At 46.2% G+C, this 23,745-nt stretch overlaps 1 protein-coding gene across 1 annotated transcript in view; it reads left to right on the forward strand.

Moving 5' to 3' along the window:
- Positions 1–23,745, forward strand: part of MCM2 (minichromosome maintenance complex component 2) — a 340,582-nt gene that overhangs the window by 176,486 nt on the left and 140,351 nt on the right. Inside the window, exons 7-9 of the mRNA XM_044078541.1 lie at positions 1,509–1,643; positions 8,716–8,907; positions 12,051–12,144. Coding sequence (XP_043934476.1) covers positions 1,509–1,643; positions 8,716–8,907; positions 12,051–12,144 — 421 coding nt within the window. The remainder of the gene's footprint in view (positions 1–1,508; positions 1,644–8,715; positions 8,908–12,050; positions 12,145–23,745) is intronic.

Raw genomic sequence — 23,745 nt, forward strand, 5'->3', positions numbered from 1 at the left:
CAGTGTAGAAAAGAGGATTGATGATGACACACAAATGCAGACGTCTCTTTAGTGGTGTCCATAGTCTGTATATGTCCATGAAAGAAAACAGAATGGAAATGACTTCAATAACAAGAGTACTTTAAAATGCATTAAGCTGTGTATACACCACATTTCAAACTTTTTATAGTAAGTTTGACTAAAGTTGTAGGGGGTGGTAGTAAACACAATCTATATGCTAAGGTGCTTCTTTGAGACTCTCAAAAGAGCCCTCTTAAAAATAGATGGAAAAATTTTAGAACCCAGCAGAGGAGAAAAAAATATCTGATGGATGACGAAGTGATGGCACCAGACAAGCTGTAATGAATGTTGGTAGCTCAGGGGTCAAAAACACTACATCTTCGTGCATACTGAATCAAGGATAGAAACTCTGAGTACTCTAGTTTAGAAACTCATTACAACATCACTTGACAGAGCCATTACAAATACCTGCTGTTGCACCTTGTTTCATTCAAGATCCTTTCATCATGTAAGGCAAGCTTACTTGCAGCAGACCATATAGTGTTCACCCCGGTCAAGAGAGCTCTGCAGGCAGCAAGATGGACTTGGCTGCCCAGACTGGTTGCCAGTTGAATAGCACCAAGCAACTTTCAACCAGGTAACTACAGTTCTATGTGTTCAAACTTAAGTTTTAGTGTTAAGTGCATAGTGTTTCTGATTTGAGGTTTCCATGGTATTGCATGGATGGGGAGTATATGTGGTGGACAAAAGATCAAGTAGCCATCCACACCCCATTATTAGAGAGAATAGGAATTTCTTTGGATTCAGTTGCACTGAGCTCTTTTTGACAAAGGACAGACTTGCTCAGATGTTGTATAAATACCTGCATTTCATTACCTTAAGCTCAAAGGTGAACCTAGGATAGTTCTATGAAATGAACCCTGTGGTCTTCCAGGTTAGTAGCTGTCACACATGTAGGACACTACATCCATGGTGTGGTCAAAACTGTGACTTGCAGAGGTAATTGCCTGATCAAATTTTAATCCCTTTTAATACAGAGCTGCCAAGTTAATTAACCCAAAGTTGATATCATCCAGAACTAAACTGTTTGAGCTATTCAGTACAGAGGCAAAGGAATGGGGAAAAATGAACACTCTGAGTTGAGGTACAGCCCCACTTTCCTGAACCGTGACACTTAGTTGAAGGACCAAAAATTGGCAGGGAGCAAAATCAGTGACGGCAAATATTGCTCTCATTCACTTAGTTAATAGAACAGGTTTTTCATCAACATGGATATGAAACTAATGTTTGGCATTGACAGTGGACCTGAAAATCCAATATTTTGAAGCAGGATTCTGGGCAGTTGAGAGGCATGTTAAAAATGTAGGTAGGGCTGGTAAAGGGGCCAACTTTGCAGACATCACTGAAGTTTGGTTTTGTATCTGTATGATTATATTTTTAATGTTCAGATGTGCTTGTGTTAACTGTCTTCTTATACATTGTTGCCTTTGCTTTTTAATTCTCTTTAGACTGTGTACCAGAACTACCAGCGCATCACAATTCAAGAGAGCCCTGGGAAGGTAGCTGCCGGAAGACTGCCCCGTTCCAAAGATGCCATTCTGCTTGCAGATTTGGTAGACAGTTGCAAACCAGGAGATGAAATTGTAAGTTTCCAAAATGGAGTTGCACATGAATCTTCTCTATGGGAAGACTGCCTACTTGGGTGCACATGTCTAAAGCCTATATTTACGGCTTGTTTTGAGCATGTTACTGTGGCTATGGGAAGTGACGGCCTTTTTGTCAGAAAGGAAAAGAGAAAAACTTGGGAGTACTGGCTCTCTTGTTTAGTTTGCCATAACTTTACTTAAAGCTACTGTTTACTGCCATTCCTGACTACTTCTACGAAGCATTTGACAGTAAGTGTGGTTGGTGCAATTGGTTTCTGTCTGTGTCCTTTGAGTTAAGCTCTCTATCTACACTGAATCAGAATGAGGGTAAGAGTGCAATGTTGGCCATGGTTTTAGTAAAATACATTAAAGGAAGAAATCTGCAGGTTGTAGTGGAGTTGTTGCTGTGTAGTGAAATGGGCCAGCAGGTCTCCAGGAAAGGGCAGGATTATCTTTGAAGATATGGACTGAAATGGGTGCAGTAGTATTTTTAATGTATGTAAAGTAGCAGTTACTAGTCAAAGCTGTATTACTAGTCTGTTCATTTTCTCACCAGAGAAACCAGATTCTGAAGCATATTTAGCTTTCATTTTGTGTAATATAAATGAAGCTTTTAGAAATACTTTAAGAAATGCTGACTTGTTTCATTTCAGAAAAACTCAAATTGAACGGCAGACGAATATGGCAATTTTAATTATCCACCCCTTTAAATGTTTTAGTATGTTGCATGCAAGGGTTGAAAGTTTCTAACAGTAGCTTGAAACAAGTGTGTGAGACTTCAAAAATTTTATGTGCTCGTTGCCCCAGAAGAGATGGTTGCCGACGTTTACTTGTATTATTCTGAAACATTATGAATTTGTGAAAGAGGCAGCATTTAATGCTTAGTGTTAATTTTACAGAGAATGTTTCCTGTCTACTGAGAGAATTGCTTCCAGATTTAGCAGCACTTCAGCAATCTGTTTTTAAGCTGTGTTTTAAGAACTAATTTGCTCCTTTCTTCTTGGTGTGCTTATTAAGTATAGATTAGTTCTAATTTAAAATTGAAAATATTTTCAATATAACATTACTGATGTTCTTCGTGTTTCACTGTTGCAGTCATTACATTTGGGTAATCTACTGGCAGGTTACCCTCAGTCGGCCTGAATATCAGTCTTGGGTCCTGCATCGGTTGCGGTCTCTTCCATGACTTCAGGTTGTCAGGGGTATAAAACAGCAGCCAATGCCATTTTTTTCAGTCTTTCTTGCCGCCCGAAGCAGAAGCAGTTCGCAAGTGCCGGTTGGCAGACTCCTGAAATTTTTTAATTAGAGTTTCAGAACCGAAGTCTTCAATTAAAGCTAAGTACCTCGTTGGGGAAACTTTTTCTTGCTCCATACCTATGTCAGTAAAAGCTAATAATTGCATTACTTGTGGGAAGCAAATACCTCATAAGGATTTTCATTTGTACTGTATTCCTTGCCTAGGCCCAGATCATAGCGTGCCTTGCTGTCGGTTTTGTGCTAGATTTAACCAATGCGCTATTAAGCGTCGATATATCTTTGCTTCAAAATATTTTGGAAACCAATTTAACTACCCTGAAATGTCATCTGATAGCAAAGAAAAGGACAAAGACCGTCGAGGTCCAAAACGGACGACGAAGCTTCTAAGCCAGTCACCGGTTCCCTGGTACTCAGTGAGGCTCTTTCGCAGCCCCCTGATGCCTGCTACTTTCGAGTTGCAGGCCTCTACTGAGACCCATGTGGAGTCCGGCATGCCACGAGATTCTCAAAGTACTGTACCCGTGGATGTCTCTACCTCTGGGTCCGGAGCCGCCGAGCAGGCGCTGGCTTCTGAGGGTGTCTTAAGGCCTCAGCATTTCTGTATAAAACCGACGTCAGCTTCAAAGACAAAGGCAACTTAGGCTAAAAAACTGATGCATGAGCCACGTGCTCAGGCCTCTATGCCCAAAATGCATAAGATCAAAATGGCTGAAGACCCAATTACCTTGATCAGGTGTTCCCAACTCCCTCCTGAAAGGAGGCCTAGGCAAGACACTGATTATGAATCTTCAGATCAGGTTTCTATTTCTTCTGATTCCTCTTCTGATCAGGAATTTTCTATACCACCCTGTGAGGATTCAGATGCAGAGGAATCCATCCCTCCTGCATCTCCTCCTGAAGATTATTCCTTTGGAGAAACCTTGCATATTTTGAGGGAACATTTTCATTGGGAGAGTCAAGATTTCTCAGAATCAAAAAAGAGGCTTGGGGATTTCCTTCTCCCTCAGCATAGATCTTTAGCCATACCTCCTGTATTAGACATTGTTGATGTGTTTTCGGAATCAAGCATGACTCCAGATTCCTTACCTCCGGCTCCTAGCAAGCCAGACAGATATTACAGGGTTCCCGACTCTGACAAATTTTTATTCAAAAGCCCTGCTGCTGACCCTGAAACTGTATCAGAGTCCCAAAGGTGTAAAGGCTTCAGCTAAGAATCCTATCTCCTCTGATGGAGATTCCAGGGCACTGGATAGATGGGGAAAGGTGGTTTATACGTCTGCAACCTTGGCAATTAGGGCCTTAAACTGCCAGTTGTATATGCTTAAATATCAACAGCATGTTATGGGATTACTGAAACAGAAAATGATGATTTCTGAATGTGTGGAAAATAGAGTTACAGGAATTATTGCATGCAGCAGAACAAGTTGGAAAGCATACTTTGCAATGTGGTTTTGATTCCTTGGAGGCCTCCTACAGGGCTGCAGTTACTGGATCTGTGATTAGAAGGCATGCCTGGCTAAAGGAGCAAAATTTGCTTGATCATGTTAAAGCTAAATTGTTGGATGCACCTTTACAGCATGATAATCTGTTTGGTAATAAGGCAGAAGAGGTTTTAAAGAAAATGGAAGACCAAGCTAAGTCTATGCAAACTGTAAGACTTTTTACAAGTGCAGCCACCAAGATTCAGTAGACACTGGCCTACAAAAAACTGGTCCTTTCCTGTGTCCGACAGAGCTTCTCAGGGCAAATCCAGGCACTCAAAGGGCTCTAGATACCAATCACAAGATTCTTACAGGTCAAAGCAATGGGGTGCTGCCTCTACCTCCAAATCTGGAGGAAATAAAGCGCAACCCTACAGTAAACAGTCTCAATGACTTCCCTCTGCCATCACCAAGCACTTGCCTTTTGGCAGCCCCCTTAGGGGGAAAACTAGCACTTTAGCACAGAATTGGTAGTTGATAACCCAGGACAAGTGGGTATTAAACATAGTATCCCAGGGATACAGATTTAATTTCCATACTCTTGCCAATTCCAAATGGTTGTCCAGATCTGCTACAAAATCAATGGGCAGAGGCACAGAAACAAGTTACGTCCCTCATGGATATGGAGGCTATTCAGCCAGTGCCAGAACAGGAAAAAGGACAAGGATTTTACCCGACTGTTCTTGGTACCCAGAAAAGACCAGGCCTGGCACCCAATACTGGATTTATTAATTTTGAACACATTCTTGGGCATACCAAAATTCAAAATGCTAACTTTGCAGCAGCTTCTGCCCATGCTGGGCAAGAACGCTTAGCTAGTGACTCTAAACTTAAGAGGCATACCTGCATATCCCAATAAGGGAATCGTGCAGAAGATACCTCCTCTTCAAGGCTGGCTTTATGCATTACCAATTCTCTGCACTGCCCTTTGGCTTATCTACTGCGCCCAGGGTCTTTACAAAGTGCCTGGCACCAGTAATTACATTTTTCAGAAAATGCCTGGCACCAGTAATTTCATTTTGGAGAAAAAAGTATACAAATCTATCCTTACTTGGACGACTGCCTCATTCAAGCAGAAAACCAGGACATTCTTCAGTATCTGGCGTTTGTGAAAAGGCTTCTAACATACCTAGGGTACACAATAAACTAAAAGAAATCACAACTGGTACCCTCTCAAAAGATAACATTCCTGGGTGCAAGCTTGAATACAACTGCCCAGATGGCTTACCTTACACCAGACAAAGGCAACTGACTATTTACTTCAAACAGATGGCAACAAAAACCCAGTTGTATGCAAGACAAATTCTGTAGGCTTTGGGGTTCATGGCATCCAGCATCCTACTGATTCCATATGCAAGACTGCATATGAGGAAACTACACTGGTACCTAAAAAGTTTATGGAGTCAACATTGTCAGTCTGGAAACAATGATTCCTCTCATTCCCTGCCTACAACAGGAGTTTCTTTGGTGGGCAGAGACATGTTACCAGAACATGGAATGATCTTTCACTCTACCCCCTGCCAACCAAACCCAAATTAGACTCATCAGACTATGCTTGGGGGGGCTCACCTGGTGGGGAGATGCATTCAGGGCATATGGAGCCCAAAACAAATGCGTCTGCATATCAACCAGAAAGAGATGTTAGCTCTTCAGAATGCCCTGACAGCCTTCAAGGACTTACTTCATCCAGGAAAACTACTGATAGGCGGATAACATCTCAGTTATGTGGTACATAAACAAGCAGGGGGGCACACACTCCTACCTCCTTTGCAGACTAGCCATGTCATTGTGGGACGTAGCCTTGACTTACCAAGTACATCTTCAAGCTCAATTCCTGCCAGGAAAACAAAATTCTCTGGCAGACTACCTAAGCAGAAACCTTAAGGACCCTCATGAGTGGAAACTGGATCCACAAGTGACGTAGATCTATTTGCCTCTCCCCAGAATTATCAACTGGACAAACTTTGCACAAGGACTTATCACAGACAAGCATGGAAAGTGGATGCCCTATCCTTCAGTTGGAAAATCAGTCTACGCCTTTCCTCCTATGCCTCTTCTTCCCAAAGTCCTACTAAAGGTCAGACAAAAACCAAAAATGCTTCTAATTGCCCCAGTCTGACCTTGCCAACATTGGTACCCAATCCTAAGGAATGTGTCTCAACTCCCTCCTTGGTATTTGCCTCAAATACCTCCTTTACTGTCGCAGCAAAACAATCAAATCCTGCACAATCACCTCCAAACTCAGAACCTGGCAGCATGGCTGATCATGGTAGGCCTAGTACTAGAAAATCTTATGCTGATAAATGAAAGAGATTTTGTACTTGGAACCAAGCACAAGGAACTGATGTAGCAAAGCCAAATATTCCTCAGATTTTGCAGTACTTGACTGAGATGCTTGACAAGGGCTTATCTTTTTCATCAATAAAAATCCATTCCTCTGTCATCTTGGCTCATTACAACACAGAGCCCCACTGATCTTTTCTCATCCTTTGCTAAAACAGTATCTTAGAGGGGCTAAAAATTTAAGGCCTCCCAGAAGATCACCAATTCCTGCATGGGACCTCAATTTTGTGTTGGAAAAACTCACCCTGCCTCCATTTGAACCAGCTGCTACAGCAGATGTAAAGCTTTTTATCCTAGAAAACAGCTTTACTTCTGGCAGTCGCTTCAGCAAGAAGGGTTTCAGAGCTGCAGGCCCTCATGGCTGTGGAGCCTTTTATTATATTTTACCCAGACAGGGTGTCCCTCAGGACCAACCCTTCCTTTATGCCTAAGGTGGTCTCCAGTGTGGCTCTTAAACTATTCACCTGCCAACCTTTTACCCAAATCTGCAGAACAAGGGGGGAGCGGATTCTGCATTCCTTGGACGTGCAGAGACAACCAAGATTCTACTTAAACAGGACCAAATCTCTAAGAAAAACTGAGCAGCTACTGGTGGCATTTGCTGCAGGATCAGAGGGAAAGGCTATTTCAAAGCAGACTATTTCAAAGTGGATAAGCCACTGCATTCGTTTCTGCTACTTGCATCATGGTAAGCCCGGTGCCCATGGGCATTAGGTCACATTCCACCAGGGCTGCATCTACATCAGCAGCTTTTCTCAGAGGGGTACCAACCAAAGACATTGTAGAAGCTGCTACTTGGAGTTCTGTGCATACTTTTACAAAGCATTATCATTTGCCTCTCTTCTCTAAGTCAATGGCAGGCTTTGCCACTGCAGTTCTGCAGGGCCTTATAGCCACTCTTAATGCTGTTTAGTTCCAGCCTCCCTTCCATAGCTTTGGGATTCTACCCAAATGTAATGAATGCAACAGTGAAACATGAAGAACATAGTACAGTTGTGTACACTTACCATAAATGTAGATGTTCAAGTGTATTCATTGTTGCAGTCTGGGTTACCCACTTGCCATCCCACCTTTATTCTGGAGATTCTCTTTCCTTCACTATATTCTCCAGCCTTTGTGGTGTATTTGCTTTTAGATGAAAAAGTTTTATGTTACAATTGCATGTATATATAGTTATATATATATATTTTTAAATATATTTTTGCTCCCCATTTGGGGGGCACCTGACATCTGGGGCAAGAAAAACTAAAGAAAATGACGTCTGCTGCCTGTTTTGTACCCCTGACAACCTGATGTAATGGAAGAAGAGACAGCAACTGATGCAGGACCCAAGACTGATATTCAGGCCGAGGGCAGCCTGCCAGCAGATTACCCAAATGTAATGACTGCGACAGTGAATACACTGTAACATCTACATTTATGGTAAGTGTACACAACTGTACTTTCATCCCATACAACTATTCATGACTGGACTTTTCTGTTTAAAATATTAAGCTTTAGTATAGTTTTCTTAAATTCGTCCAGGCTAACAGTTTCATAAATGACTTTTGTTTAGTCAGGAGTGACGGTGTTTGATTGAATTAAGCACAAATTTATTCCCACTTCACAGAATTGAAAACTAAGTTCTGAGGACAGCTTGCTGATGAGACTACTACCAGGTCATTTACAAGAGTTTAGAAGTAGTATTGTACTAAAGTTGAGTGCTTTTAAAGCATTTTCTAGCTAGGCAAATGTTTATTTGCATACTTGACTCTACTTATGGTTACAATTGATTCCACAAGTTTAATTATAGTCATCTGAGTTTTCTTGTGTTATAAAAGTGAGATGTGACCTCTTCTTATGTTCTGCACAGGGAATAGTGTAATTGGGTGGGAATGTAGTCTAGAGATGTTTGCTGTTATGTTACTTGATTCTGAATAAATACTTGTCTGAAATTGGAACTTGGAGAGTTGCTGCTGTCTAAATAGTGTCATGTTCTCTCTTCACAGGAGTTGACTGGTATCTATCATAATAACTATGATGGATCCCTAAACACTGCCAATGGCTTCCCTGTGTTTGCCACAGTCATTCTAGCAAATCATATTACTAAGAAGGATGACAAAGTGGCAGTGGGTGAGCTGACAGATGAAGATGTGAAGGCCATTGTTGCGTTATCCAAGGATGAAAGAATTGGAGAGCGGGTATGTTTTGTGGGGATGGTGCCAGGGGGCATTGTAGCCATCCAGAATCATGCTTTGCTTCTTTGTTTGCAGTCTGAAACTAGGGTAGGAAGTTAAATTGTATAAAGCAAGAGCCAAGCTATCGTAAACATTTTTCTTGCCAGCAACTGCCACCAGATGGATAGGGTGCAAATTTGTGGAAATTCCTTGAGGTTCTTTGTACAGAAATCAGATGCAAATTAACAGAGCTGCTGCATGACTTCAGTAGATCTGCTTCCTTGAAGTGTGAGAAGCAGAGCCAGCAACCCTAGTGTATTTCAGTATAACTTTGCTTTAGCAACCATGTTTATGGGAGGAGAGAGGCAGTGGTACAATGGAAAATGTCCAAGGTATGTCTCTGTACTAACCACACAGGTTCAGCCATCATTTGTTGAAGGATCCCTGCAACTTTATACATTATGGTTGAGGACATTGAACCAGCCTGACACTACTTGTGCAAGCAGGACAGACTTAAATCCATGCCCCCTTAACTTGGTTTAGAGTTTACTCCTGGGAAAGGGCATGGAATTGTACTGTGGATTTAATTTGGGCACACTGGTGAATATTTAGGACAGACATGAGATGAAAACATTGAGCACTTTTTTATCTTCTGCAAGAATAAGCTCTTAGCAGTAACAAGTGATCTGATATTGTCATTTTCATTCATTCCTCAATGTATGGGTCTCTGATTTGATGCTCAGATCTGACTCTGCCAGTCTCTCTAGATTCTTGGATTTGACTCTCGAGCTCGTCCCTTTACCTGCACTGCCCCTCACTAGCCAGATTACCTCAGATCTCGTTTGCTGCTCTAATGATGCTTCAGGATTGCATTCTTCCAAGCTCTAGGGTGCCTTGTTGGGTATTGAGTAGAATAGAATTTATTTTTCTCCTGTTTTTATATTTACTATTTATATCGATTTTAGCCTTTCTCCCTATACCATTTTGTTGGTACTAGGCCTTTTTCCTGTACTTTTGATGTATTTTTTTCTACCATTGTTAGTAGGTCTTTTTTTTTTTTTTTTTTTTTCTATTTAATTGTTTGTTGGCTTCTGCTTAGTCATTGGTATGGCTGATGAGCCTACCAGTTTTAAGAAGTGCACTTCCTGTGGGTGTAAGATATCCCATTCTGATGCCCACCGGTGGAGTCTGTATATTTAAGCCTTTCTCATTTGTTGGTGCCTTGAGATCTGTGCTGGCTTTTAATTTCAGGATAGTTAGTGACAGGTGGAATAGGTTGGTCCTGAAGGGTGATTTTTTTTTTTTATCATCTTCCTCTACTGCTTCTACTTCTGGGGCTCAAACCCCCCCAAAAAAAGCAAAGGTTATCGGAACTGATGGAGCACAGGAAGCACACTCCTACTCTGTCTCCAGCACTTGCTACAAGTTCAGAGCCACCCTCCAAAGTCAAAGTATGGGATCTGTCAACCTCTGGTTACGTCTCTTCTGATCTGGAGCCCTAGATTTTCTCTGGAGTCTCTTTACTAGACTTGGGTCTCCGTTTTTACAGGAGAATCCTAGAAAGTCGTCCTGCCCTCCTTCCATAGTCTTTCCGAGGCAGATATGGACAGGATGATGAGGAAATTCCTTAGAGCACACATCCAGATGTGGGTGTTGCCGGCTCAGTGAGCCTTCAGCCATCTTCACACCCCATAGTAACTCATCCAAACCGGCCTATAGTTTGAGCCATCGGATCTGAGAGTTGGTGTCTCCGAGGGCACCACCTTCTTAGGATCCATGATTTTCCTTGACCCATTCGGCACAGATCTCCATTGAGGAGGAGGGTGTATATTAAGTTATCTAACATTTACACGTTTGAACGTCATAGGGTCAACATATGATCGAACATGTAAATGTTCGAACGTTTCAACGGAGATCTCCGTACTGTGTTGAAGATTTCCATTGTTTGCACTGTAGTGTGACCTCTGAGTTGGTATATTTAAAGAATGGGTGGTGGGGGGCATAGGCTTTTTTTTTTTCTCTCGAACGTATGATGTTTGAACTTTTAAATATTCGATTGATCTAATATAGACCCTTACCGGGACAAGTCTCAGAGCCAAAGCGTCACTTGGGGGGGGGGGTTGATTTAGACTCCCAGGTTTTTGGAGCCACTGCTTCCTCTCGGAGCCTCTGCATTGGACAGCTAGGGTCCAACTTCCTCTTTGGAGGGGAGAATCTGGGAGGAGTGGAGAAATGACCGGCTACAGCAAGGTTGGTTTCTATTTCTCCTGGACACTCTGCCTTTGAGATAGTGGAGAGGGTTTTCTCCCATTGCAGGGAATCTTCTGCTCTCACTCTCTGATCCTATACTTGTTCTGATGGATTTGAGCTCCGTCACCCTTCTCCACAGGGACAGGCATCCTGCAAGATCTTCTAGACAGTTCCTGTTCAGCCATGTCTCTTCCAATACTTCTCCAGAGCATCCCACTGAAGAGGTCCACCAGAAGAGAATGTGCAAGATGAGGCACTTAGAGTTCTTACAGGAATCTTTGACCAGGGACACTGATTTTAATGAGATGGAAGGGTCCCCTATTTCCCCACCTGAGTATGTCTCCTTTGGCGACCATTTTAGAGATCCTGTACCAAAAAGGTGTCTGGACTTAACAAACCAAAGCCCTTCCTAAGAGGAATCTGTTTCTGGAAGCTTTTGGTTCTGGCCCGTCTGCATCATGTGCAACTCTACCCCCCCCCCCCCCCCAGCTGATGTTACAGACCTTGTCTCCTGCTGGGCATTATATTCCTGACTGAATTTGAGAGAATTACTATACCTTAGTTAACTTGCAGAGCAACAAGGCAGATGAAGTGAGTGTATCTTTTTGTCAGGTCAAAGACCATATGCACAGTCTTAGAGTTTGTAGATTAGTATCTGTAATATATTACTATGGGGGAACTTGCAGAATGACATTTCTTGTCATCTGACTTCAATTCCCAGCCTCAAAAAAAGTACAGTTGTAACTCGAGCTTCTTACATGAAGCATGTTGTCATTCACAAATGACACACAAGCATTTAAAAACATTCCAGATAGCTGGACTGGCAGTATTTCCTTTTATGACAGGAAGTATTAAACTCCATGCTGTGCAATGTGCCATTTGTTACTTGCTCTGAAATTATTTACTTTTTGTTTCAGATCTTTGCCAGCATTGCCCCATCAATCCATGGTCATGAAGATATTAAGAGAGGAATTGCACTGGCTCTTTTTGGTGGTGAACCAAAGAATCCAGGTGAGTTCAGTTGCATTTTATTCAGTTCTATAGCTGCACAAATTGTGCAAATGAATGGAAAGAATGTAGAGTAGTGATGGAATTATGCATATCATTGTTGCAGTGTTTTTGACATTTAGGATTTCCCCAATAAGTCCCATTTTGCTACACTACCAAAGCACATGATCCTTCCCTGCACAAGGTATGAGCAAGCATGCTGGCATAAAAGGAGCATATGCCAATGCCATATTCTGACCTTTGTGTGTACAGACATCCATCACCTTCATCAGCAATTTATCATGCTGTCCTTTTCAACTCCAAAAACTTATGAAGGCAAATACCCCATTGGGGATTAGTTCTTTGCTAGAATGTATATATTTTTTTCTTATGCTTGTCTCAGAAAAGGGGAAAATGCAAATGTGATAAACATTATTCTTTACCCTGGCTACCACTCCGGTTGCTTATCTAGGTGCTCTAGATGTAAAATCTTGTCAGGTCTGCCAGGGTATTGCCCTAAAAATATAAGACACCACCTAAAGACCCTTTCCATTATTTGGAGAACAAGAGGTTCTCTGTCATGTTACTTTTGTCATCTGCTTCTGCTTCGGGGCATGATCCTTCAACCAAATGCAAGCACAGAGAAAAAAATGCTAAAAGTGAGTCTGATCTCTTCCTCTTTAAGCTCTGGGATGCCAGATCCTGATTATGTGCTTTTGCAGTCCCTGGATGTTCTGCCTGGCCTTAACCAGGTGTTCTAGCTTTGCCCCATTATTAGCTGCTGTGATCAGGAAAAATGGACGCTTCACACTTGCAACAGTTCTTTGCTCTCTTCCTCTATCTGCTGTCTGAACTTTTTTATAAAAGGATTTGTTTCATAAGTTGAAAGAGGTCTGTACACCAGAATGTGTCTGTGTCTGTGTCTGTGTCTGTGTCTGTGTCTGTGTCTGTGTCTGTGTCTGTGTCTGTGTCTGTGTCTGTGTCTGTGTCTGTGTCTGTGTCTGTGTCTGTGTCTGTGTGTGTGTCTGTGTGTGTGTGTGTGTGTGTGTGTGTGTGTCTGTGTGTGTCTGTGTGTGTCTGTGTGTGTCTGTGTGTGTGTCGCTGTCTCTCTCTCTCGCTATATATATATATATATCTACTTCATATATATATATCTACTTCATATGGTCGATATTTCAGAATGTTCTACTTCATATGGTCAAGACGATATATAATCGACATTAGAAATGTCGACCACTGAAGAAAAAAAAAAGCAACAAAAACTTACCTTCATGCTGCTAGCTCTGCCCCCACACCCCCTGGAACTTAAATATACCAACTCTGACATCGCACTACAGTGCGGAAGATGGAAATCTTTCCATTCCACACTGTACAGAGATGCCTGATGTTCATCGTGCTATACTGCTGCAGTCATCACACTTGGGTCATCCTGTCGTCAGGCAGTCCCGCAGTCGGCTAAATCCCAAAGTCCCGGTCCGGCGTCTGTTATCGCCTCTTCCCTGACGTCAGTGCGACGGGGGTACAAAAGAGACAGCCGATGCCATTTTCTTCAGTCTTTCTTGCCGCGCGGTGCCTGAAGCAGAAGCAGTTTGCAAGTGCCGGTCGGCCAGCTCCTGAAATTTTCAAATCTAGTTTCAGCCCGAAGTCTTCTCTAAAGCTAAGTACCCCGTTGGGGAAACTTTTCTTGCCTCAGACCGATGTCAGACAAAGTTAATAATTGTATTTCTTGTGGGAAGCAAATACCTCATAAGGATTTTCATTCTTATTGTATTCCTTGCCTAGGCCCAAACCACGACGTCTCTGGTTGTCGGTTTTGTGCTAGGTTCAACGAACGTACAATTAAGCTTCGGGCAGAATTCGCCCAGCATTATTTTGGTAGAAAATGTAACTATAGCATGCCGTTGGAGCAACCGACATCCGCAATGATTAAAAAAACGCAAAGATAAGGACCGGCAGCCAAGGCCCAGACCAGATACCGAGGCCTCAGCAAGGCCTGACGCCGGTTCTCCAGTTTTCAGTGAGGCGCCTTCGCAGCCCCTGACTACCGTAAATTCAGAAATTCTGACTGCCTCCCAAACCGAAACAAGTTAGGCCTCAGGAACCGGTTCCACCTCGCTCCTCGGACGCCAGCCCCGACGGGGATCCGGAATTTTTGGATAAGCCTTCGGTCTCTGAAGGTGTTTTCAAACCAACAACTATCTCTGCCAAGCCTTATGCTAAACTCAAAGCCCCCTTGAAAGTTAGAAAACCGGGGCCACACCCCCCCACAGGCCCCTGTGCCTAAAAAACAGATGCTTAAGATGGCTGAGGATTTAATTACCCTTATCAGGGGATCCCAACCCCCACCTGACAAAAGGCCTAGACTGGAGGAAGATTATCCTTCCTCTGACCAAGCATCCATTTCCTCAGGCAACTCTAATGACCACGATTACTCCTTCCCTCCTTATGAAGACTCAGATGCTGAAGAGTCCATTCACTCTGTCCCCCCCCCCCCCTGAAGACTACTCTTTTGGGGAAACTTTACACACCATGAGGGAACACTTTCACTGGGAAGGCCAAGATTACTCTGACTCCAAGAAAAGACTCGTGAGTTTCTTCTTCCACAGCATAGACCCCTGGCAATTCCTCCAGTTTTAGACATTTTGGATGATGTTTTCCCTGAATCCAGCTTAAACCCAGATTCCTTACCTCCAGCACCAGCTAAACCAGACGGATACTACCGAGTTCCTGATGCTCCTAAGTTTCTATACAAAGACCCTACTGCAGACCCCGAGACCATTTCCCAGGGTCCCAAAGGGGTTAAGGCCTCTACTGCTAAGAATCCACTTCCTTCTGAAAGAGATTCCAGAGCATTAGAAATATGGGGAAAGAAAGTGTATACGTCTGCCACTTTGGCCATGAAGGCATTAAACTGCCAATTCCACATGCTAAAATACCAGCAGTATTTGATTACACAGTTAAAGCAGAAACTGATACCTCAGACAGATCAACTTGATTTTAAAGAGATGCAGGATTTGCTGCATGCAGCAGAACAGGTGGGAAAGCATACCTTACAGTGTGGTTTTGATTCATTGGAAGCCTCATGTAGAGCAGCTGTCACAAGGTTTGTAATACGTAGGCATGCTTGGCTTAAAGAACAAGCCTTACCAGAACATGTCAAAGCAAAGTTATTGGATGCTCCATTGCAGAAAGATGTGATGTAATGGGATCCTATCTCGCCTACATTCATAACTGATGGGTTCGGAGCCGATCCATCGGCTCCGACTCTGCCACTATATACTAGAACGAAGTCTCTAATTGGCTGGGCTACCCCTTATCCCAGAATGCACCACTCCTGCTTCCCCAGATCTCGTTTGCCGCTTTTCAAGCTGGACATGGTCTCGACTTGGCTGGAGCGAAGTGGTTTTTTCATTACTTTTTGGTCTTTTGACCTAGGGTTTTCTTCACAAATTTAACAAACGGCTGTTTTAACAGCTTTACGTGTGTGTGTAACCTGTTTTGGTGTGGTTGGTATTTTTTTCCACATACCGGGCAAGGCCCGTTTAAGTTAGAGGGCCCTTGCCCTTATTTGTGTGTGGGTGTGTTGATTTTCTCTCTCTACGTCCTGATTTATCGGGCTAAGCCCTTTTAAGTTAGAGGGCTTCTGCCCTTTTTGTGTTCTGTATCTCTGGCCAGTCCCGTTTTTTGAGTCTAAGGGCTCGTGCCCTACTTTATGGTTTGCTTTTCGTTGTGGGAAATAGTTGTGTGATAGGATGTCGAAAGAGCAGAAGTCTGGTTGCTGTTTGTGTATATTGTTTAGGACCGAAACATTTGCAGGAAAAATGTAGTGTTTGTCATGCTTTTTTCTCTAGGGTCCTTCAAGAATGAAAAAATAAATTGATCCTTAAGGGCCTTATTAAGCCCTCCTTTGAGGAAGCTTTGGCTTCTTCCTCTCCAACTTCTAAAAAGAAAAGGTCGTCTGCTCCGACCAGTCCGTCGGAACCGACTTCCAAGAAGCATAGGTCGACCTCTTCTTCCTCGGCTCCAATGGCTTCGGAGCCTCGGGTGGAAGGGTCTGCCTCGATACCTCTTTCCTCGGCTCCATTGGTGTCGGAGCCGCAGGTTGGGGGATCGAGAGGCGAATCATCTGCTTCGGCTCCTTTGGTCTCGGAGCCGTTGGAGGTGTGCAGCTCAGACTCTCCCCCCCGGCCCCGTAGTCCCCTTCAGTGCCGATGCTTATTCATACGGTTCCGGATCCGGTGCCGATGGTGTTGGAGCCGTTTTGGACAGAGTTATCCAGAGGCTTTTTCAGTCCCCGGTTTTTGCAAAAATGGTCTCTGCTCCAGCCCACTCTGCTCTGGAGACAGTTCCCACTTCGCATCAGATTCCTCCTCCAACCTCCTAGGAGCTGTTGGAGTCGGTGATGGTAGAGCGGAGCAGAGTTGTCCAGTCGGAACCGAGACTCCCTCTGAGCTTCTCTGTTCTGACCATCATTCTTACCCTGTCCTCGGCGTCAGGGTTCGGTACCGGGACTTCCTCGGTCAGGGCCGAAGGTAACACTTTGGAACTGGTAGCTTCGGTGCCTAGTCTTCCCCTCGGAGCGTCGGCCGCAGGGATTCCTGGTACCGTCGTGGTCTCTCAGCCGGTGTCCTCCGTAGAGTCTGGAGGTCCTACTTTTGAGGCCATGAGGAGTGCGCTGGCCATGTCCTTGCCGGCTCAGCAAGTCTCTACCTCACCGTCCCTAGACTTGGGAACTGGTGCTTCTGGTGTGCTTCATTCCCACGACAGTGGGGCCCCAGGGCCTGAGGATACCCCCTTGGGGGGTTCCCTTCTCCCGGGAGGTCCTTCTGAATCTGCTTCAGATGAACCTCCAAGAAAAAAATTGTGCAAGAGGAAGCACATTGACTCCCAGGATGAGTCTATCACATCAGATACTGACCTCGATGATGCGGAGGGGTCCCCAAAATCGTCCTCGGATGACGTCTCATTCTCAGATATCCTCAAGATCCTGAGACAGAGAGGTGATTGGCAGTCCAAAACCCCTTTCGCAGAGGAGTCAGTCTTCCTCAAGGCTTTTGGGGCCCAGCCCTCCGCCTCCTGGGTGTTTCCACCCTTCGATGAATTACTAGATTTAGTTTCTCGAAGGGTGTGGGAACACCCTGACACTGTGGAACCGGTGCCCGCCAGGCCTAACAAGTTCCTCTCAGTCCCTCCTCAAAAGGAATTTTTGACTAAAGGAGTTGCAGTAGATGCGATGGTGGTGGCATCTGCCACTCAGCAGGACATGGCAGAGGCTTCAACGTCTATTCACCCTCCTAATAAGGATTCCAGGAGCATGGATAGGGACGGGAAGCGTACCCTTTCTTCAGCGGCCTTTACCCTGCGGTCGCTGAATTATCTTTGTCATTTTACCAGGCTCCAAAGGGACCTCCTCAAAGAGTTAGAGTCTCTTATGGGTAATCTTCCTGAGGCGTTAGCCCAAACTGTTGGCGCCCAGATGACTACCCTATCTTCGATAGTCAACTCGTCCATGAGGCTCATATCCTATGCGGCCGAAGGGGCGAGTAGAGCAGCGGGAACAGGCGTGGCTCTTGGAAGACACGCCTGTTTACGCTTGTGTCCCTTTGCGGAGGCCTTTAAGTCTTCCTTCACCGACGCCCCCTTTGATGGGTCCTCCCTGTTTGGACCCAAGGTGAAGGACACACTGACTCAGTGCGAGCAGGAGGGCAAGACCTTGACTGCCGTGGGGGCCCGTTTTTCCGCTCCCTCTAGACCTTACCCCAAGGCCCAGAGAGGAGGGAAAATGTGGTTCAGGAAATCTCAAAGGTCTTTCCCTACTCCACCGAGTGATCCCCCCTCTAGAGGCGGGGGGGGGGGGTTCAGGAAGACGCCACCCCAGAGGCGGCAGAGGCCCCTGTAACTCTGGAGACCGCGATTCCTTTCGTGGTCCATCCTACGCTCACCGTCCCTGAGACGTGGCTCGACTGCACATCTCCGGAGCCAGTCGGGGGTCGATTTGCGGAACACCCGCAGGCTTGGGAATCTGTCACCAAGGATCAGTGGGTGCTCCGGACCATAACCGGAGGCTATCTCATCCCTTTCATCAAGAACCCCCCTCTTCCTATCAGGAAAATCCTGGATGTGCCACCCAGTCAGCGGGATCAAGCAGCGGCTGAGGTTTCAAAGCTGCTAAGAAAAGGAGTCATCCAGCCTGTCCCCGCCGACCAGATCGGATCAGGAACTTACTCAAGACTATTTTTGGTGCCAAAAAAGACAGGGGACTTGAGGCCCATTTTGGACCTCAGATCATTGAATCGCTTTGTAAAAAAATCCAAATTCCGAATGGTCACCCTTCAGTCCATTCTCCCGTTATTGGAGAAGGATGTCTGGATGTGCTCCTTAGATCTCAAGGACACTTACTATCACATTCTGATAAGTCAAGAGTCCAGGAGTCATTTACACTTCCGCCTGGGAGCCAGTCATTTCCAGTTCCAAGCACTGCCCTTTGGTCTCACCAAAGCCCCCAGGGTGTTCACCAAGTGTCTGGCAGTAGTGACAGCTCACTTAAGAAGTCTAGGATTACAAGTGTTTCCCTATCTAGATGACTGGCTCCTTACTGCCACCTCCAAGCATCTATTAGTTCGGGCGCTTATGACCGCAGTCAGTTTGGGTCATTCACTAGGAATCACGTTCACTTGGGGAAAATTTGTGCTGCAGCCGTCTCAGCGTATTACCTTTATAGGCGCAGAGTTAGACACAAGAAGAATGCGGGCATTCTTGCCGGTAGAAAGGATTCAGGTCCTGCAGTCTCGGGTCCAAACCTTGTTACCCAGATCACGAGTTCAGGCCAGACTGATTCTGCAGTTATTGGGCACAATGGCCTCGACTATTCTTCTAGTCCCCTTAGCCGGGCTGCACATGCGGGTGCTGCAATGGCTACTGTCGGTTCAATGGTCCTTTCAGGAACTCCCCTTGAACCATCTGGTCCAGATTACGGAAATTTGCCGTCGGGACCTACGTTGGTGGCTGCTTCAGTCCAACCTGGACCAGGGGCGACCCTTTGTTCTTCAGCCTCCCGTTGCCACGGTGACCACGGACACCTCCCAGATAGGCACGTGGCAGGTTCACGAAACGCACTTGCATATCAATATCCTGGAAATGAGAGCGGTGCTACTGGCGTTGCAAGCACTTCATCATGCTCTTCCCCGGGGTACTATTGCGATTCTATCCGACATGTCGGTAGTCTGGTACATAAACAAGCAAGGTGGAACCAGGTCCTACCCTCTTTGCCGAGAGGCCATGAGAGTGTGGCATTGGGCGATTGCTACCCAGCGTTTCCTAGTGACAACACACATTCCGGGGAAATCCAATGCGATTGCAGACAGGCTAAGCAGGACTTTCCTGTTGCCCCACAAGTGGTCCCTCAACGACAGAGTGGCTGCAAACATCTTCGCCAAGTGGGGCCTCCCTTGTTGCAACTTGTTCGCCAGCCCTCACAATGCGAAATGCAGGGAGTTCTTCACTCTGACTCCCTCTCAGGGGCAGATTCCCAGGGATGCCCTAGCTCACAGTTGGCCCCCCGGTCTACTCTATGCCTTCCCTCCGGTTCCCCTTCTCCCGAAGGTGATACAGAAGGCGATTTATCTAGGAAGCGACATGATTTCGATCGCTCCACACTGGCCTCGTCAGGTTTGGTTCCCCTTCCTTCTAAGGTATGCGGTGGAAGGCCCATGGTTTCTGGACCTGGTGCCCGACCTGTTAACTCATCAGTTAGGACAGTCTCACCCATCCGTCAGGTCCTTGAGGTTGGCCGCTTGGTTACTCCACTTCCAACCTTAGTCAGAGATAACTCTCTTTCTCCAGACGTCATCCACATTTTGTCCTCTTCTCACAAACCTTCCACTATTAAACTGTATTCCAGCAAATGGAAGAGGTTTGCTCTTTGGGCCCAGCAACGAGGTATAGATCCCCTTACCGCCCCAGTACCTCAGGTTTTAGAATTCCTGGCTTATTTGTTTCATTTGGGCTCTTCATTTCCACAATTAAAGTCCAACTGGCGGCTATCTCTAATTTTCATGTCTCTTTTGAGCCTTTCTTAATGGCAAACAGGCTTTGCAAATCTTTCCTTAAAGGAGCGTGGCTCCTTCGGCCCCCAATAGCCCATCCTGTGCCCCCTTGGGACCTGAATATGGTTCTAGCTTCTTTAACTGCCCGCCCCTTTAAACCACAGCTACTTGTGATATAAAATGTCTATCTTGGAAAACCGCCTTTTTGGTGGCAATAACCTCTGCCAAGCGGGTTTCAGAGCTTCAGGCTCTCTGTTCTAATCCTCCTTATTTGACCTTTCACAAAGACGGAGTGTCCCTCAAGTTAAATCCCTCTTTCTTGCCCAAGGTAGCATCCCCCTTATGCATTCAACAATCCTTGGAGCTCCCTGTGTTTTTTCCCAAATTCTCCACTAGCACAGAATATATTTTCCATCAGTTGGATGTTCACAGACAACTGTGTTTTTATTTAAGTAGGACCAATCAGACACGAAAGTCAGATCAGCTGTTTGTGTCCTTTGCGGAAAATAGGTTGGGTCAACCGGTGGCTAAAACCACCATAGCCAAATGGATTAAAGATTGCATCTCCTTCATTTATTCATGGTCCGGCAAAGAGATACCCTTCCCAGTCAGGGCTTATTCTACCAGGGCAATGGCTACTTATGTAGCATTCCACTCCAAATTATCGGTAGATATCTGTGCGGCCGCTACCTGGACTTCTCCGCACACCTTCATTTCTCATTACAAGATAGATGTGGCTTCTCGAGGTAGAGCTTCCTTTGGTTCCACAGTTCTCAGGAGTGTTTTCCAATGAGCCACCCGGGATTTAGGTGCTAGGGATGCTATCCCATCAGTTATGAATGTAGGCGAGATAGGATCCCATTACATCTTTTAGTTATGTACTTACCATAACTTCGGATGTATGGGATCTATCTCGCCTACATTCATATGTACCCGCCCTCCTTCCCCCTTCCCATTGGATTTAGAGGGAAGGGAATGTTGCTACTTGCTGAGTTTTTCTCTTGAAGGACTTTAGATCTGAAGTAGGAGATTCATTTGTCTGCAACCTGTGGGTTATGGATCCGATATCGGATCCGAACCGGCATGGTTTACCAGCTATGGATCTGAGCTCTCAGCTCCTCCCCACACCCATAATGCCCTGCTCTCCCTACATGACCTCAGATCTAGTTTGCCGCGCTGGTGACCAGATTAGTGTTCTTGAGCTCTTCAGCTAAGTGAATTTTTCAAGTTTTATACTAGTAAAATTTAAAGTTTTTTTTGTGAAAGTTGAGTGAAAGTTTAGGTTTCCCTTTTACATAGTTATACTTGTTTAGTGTTTAATATTATTTTTACTTAGTTTCCCTCCCCTCGTTGGTAGCGTAGTGTGTATTTGGGCCTGTTGTGTGTGTTTAGTTACTTTTACACCTTTAGTTTAAGTAACTCTTTAGTTTTTGGGGATGTCAGAACAACCCAAAGCTGTTTTTTCTAAGTGCTCCGAGTGTGGCCATAAGCTTTCCCCTGCTGATGGCCACACTCGGTGCGTTCGATGCCTTGGGGTTGAATACCTCACTTCTGGATGTTCCATTTGTGCAGGGTTCAACCCCAGGGCATTGAAGGAGTGGAGGTCCAAGCTTGTCCTGGCGGGACTTTTGCCCCCGGATTCGGCTCTGGCCTCCGCTCCTTCGGGGGGAGCAGTTTCGACGGTTACCTCCTCTCCAGCTCCCCCTCCTCCTGGGACTCAACCTCCCTGTAGTGGTTCGGAGAAGAGGGAAGCTAGAAAGAAGGACCGGAGGGAGAAGCACCATAAGCGGCGGGCCGAGACCTCTGTTTCGGCCCCGCCGGCCAAGCGGGCTTCTCCTCCGGCCTCCTTGTCTGCTGGTTCTCCCCCTCCTCTGCTCTGGTCACCCGTGTGCTTTTCACTGGGACCTGAGGAGGAGGAGACCCGATCTCCGTCGAGGCTATCCAGGAGGCACTCAAGGCCTATCTCGGTAGCCTCGTCGAGATCGACTTATAGCTTGTCAGACGCTGATCTGGACTGGATGATGAGAAGGTTCATCCAGGCCCAGATGCAGATGGGAGTGCTCTTGCCTCCCCGGGAGCTCGACCCCTTTCTTTAAACCAATTGCTCCTTCTCCGACCCACTACCCGGGTTCGGAGCAGTTGGAGCCGAGCAGCTTCGGAGCCGGGGGTGGGTCGGCACCGATAGTACTTGGTACTTCGGATCCGACCCTGCCCTCGAGTGCTTCGGATCTGACCTCTCGGAGCCTGGATCAGAGCTTCGGATCCGGGGGGATCAGTGCTCCTTCGGCGCCGTCTGTGTCGGAGCGCACTGTCCCTTCGGATCAGAGCGCTTCGGCGCCGGCTCTGATCCACTCCTCGGATCCGAGGGGGAGCCGATTGTCGGATCCATTGGTCGAGGTCGGCTCCCCTTCGGCGTTTGATGTAGTGGAGAGGGCCCTGTTGAGGGTCTCCGGACCCCCGACACTTGCTTCGGCTCTGTCCCGCGCTCCATCTGTACTGGGTCAGGCTTCCACCATCCGGCTCTTGGGACAGCCCGCTCCTTTGCCCCAAGTTGTTCCCCTGGAACAAGTCACTGTTTGCGAGGAGTCCTCTGACAGCCCCCCGGAGGATGTTCCCCGCAAACATACGTGCAAAAGGAGGCACATTGACTCCCCCGAGTCTCTCACAGAAAACACGGACTTGGAGGAAGGGGAAGGCTCCCCAAGATCACCCCCCGAGGATGTCTCATTTGGAGACATCATGGAAATGCTCCGCATAAGGGGGGGGTGGTCTGCCCCCAAGTCTTCCTCGGACGAGTCCGTGTTCTTGGAGGCATTTGAAGCGGGCCAGTCTACCTCTTGGGTGTCCCCTCCTGCCGACCCCCTGGTGGACCTCATTACCACCAGGGCGTGGAAGGAACCGGACACCGTGGAGCCAATCCCAAAAAGGCCCGACCGTATTCTCAGTCCCCCGGCTGACCGTGCCTATTGGAGTATGGGGCCTCCGGTAGATGCCATGTTGACGGCAGCTGCCACCAAGAGGGAACTTGCTCAGGAGAGTCCCTCAGTCCATCCCCCGAGCAAGGAGTCTCGGATGATGGACCGCTTGGGGAAGCGGATGTTTAGTTCAGCGACCTTCTCAGTGAGGGAGCTGAACTACCTGGCACGTGATTAGATGCAGCGCGATCTTATAAAAGAATACGCTGCATCCCCCCCAGAGTCCATGTCGGAGGAAGACAAAGTGCTGCACTCCACCCGTATGGCCACTCTCAGGTCCATCACTAATACCTCTATGTGGCTACTGTCCCATGCTACGGAAGGGGCCGCTAGAGCCGCAGGGGCAGGCCTAGTTACCAGACGTCAGGCCTGGCTCCGTCATTGCGATTTCACGGAGCCCTTCAAGGCGTCATTTGCGATCGCCCCTTTCGATGGTTCTGCCCTCTTTGGCAAAACTGTTCGTGACACTTTGACCCAGAGCGAGAAGGACTGGAAGACGCTGTCTGCTGTCGGAATCCGCTTCTCTGTACCCCAGAGGCCCTATTCTAGGAGCCAAAAAGGTCGGAAGAAGATGTGGTTCCGGAAGTCGCAGCAATCCTAGCCTG

This window comes from Protopterus annectens, chromosome 7.part1 (assembly GCF_019279795.1).
Source record: "Protopterus annectens isolate FY-2018-M chromosome 7.part1, PAN1.0, whole genome shotgun sequence".
NCBI classification, from domain to species: domain Eukaryota; kingdom Metazoa; phylum Chordata; order Ceratodontiformes; family Protopteridae; genus Protopterus; species Protopterus annectens.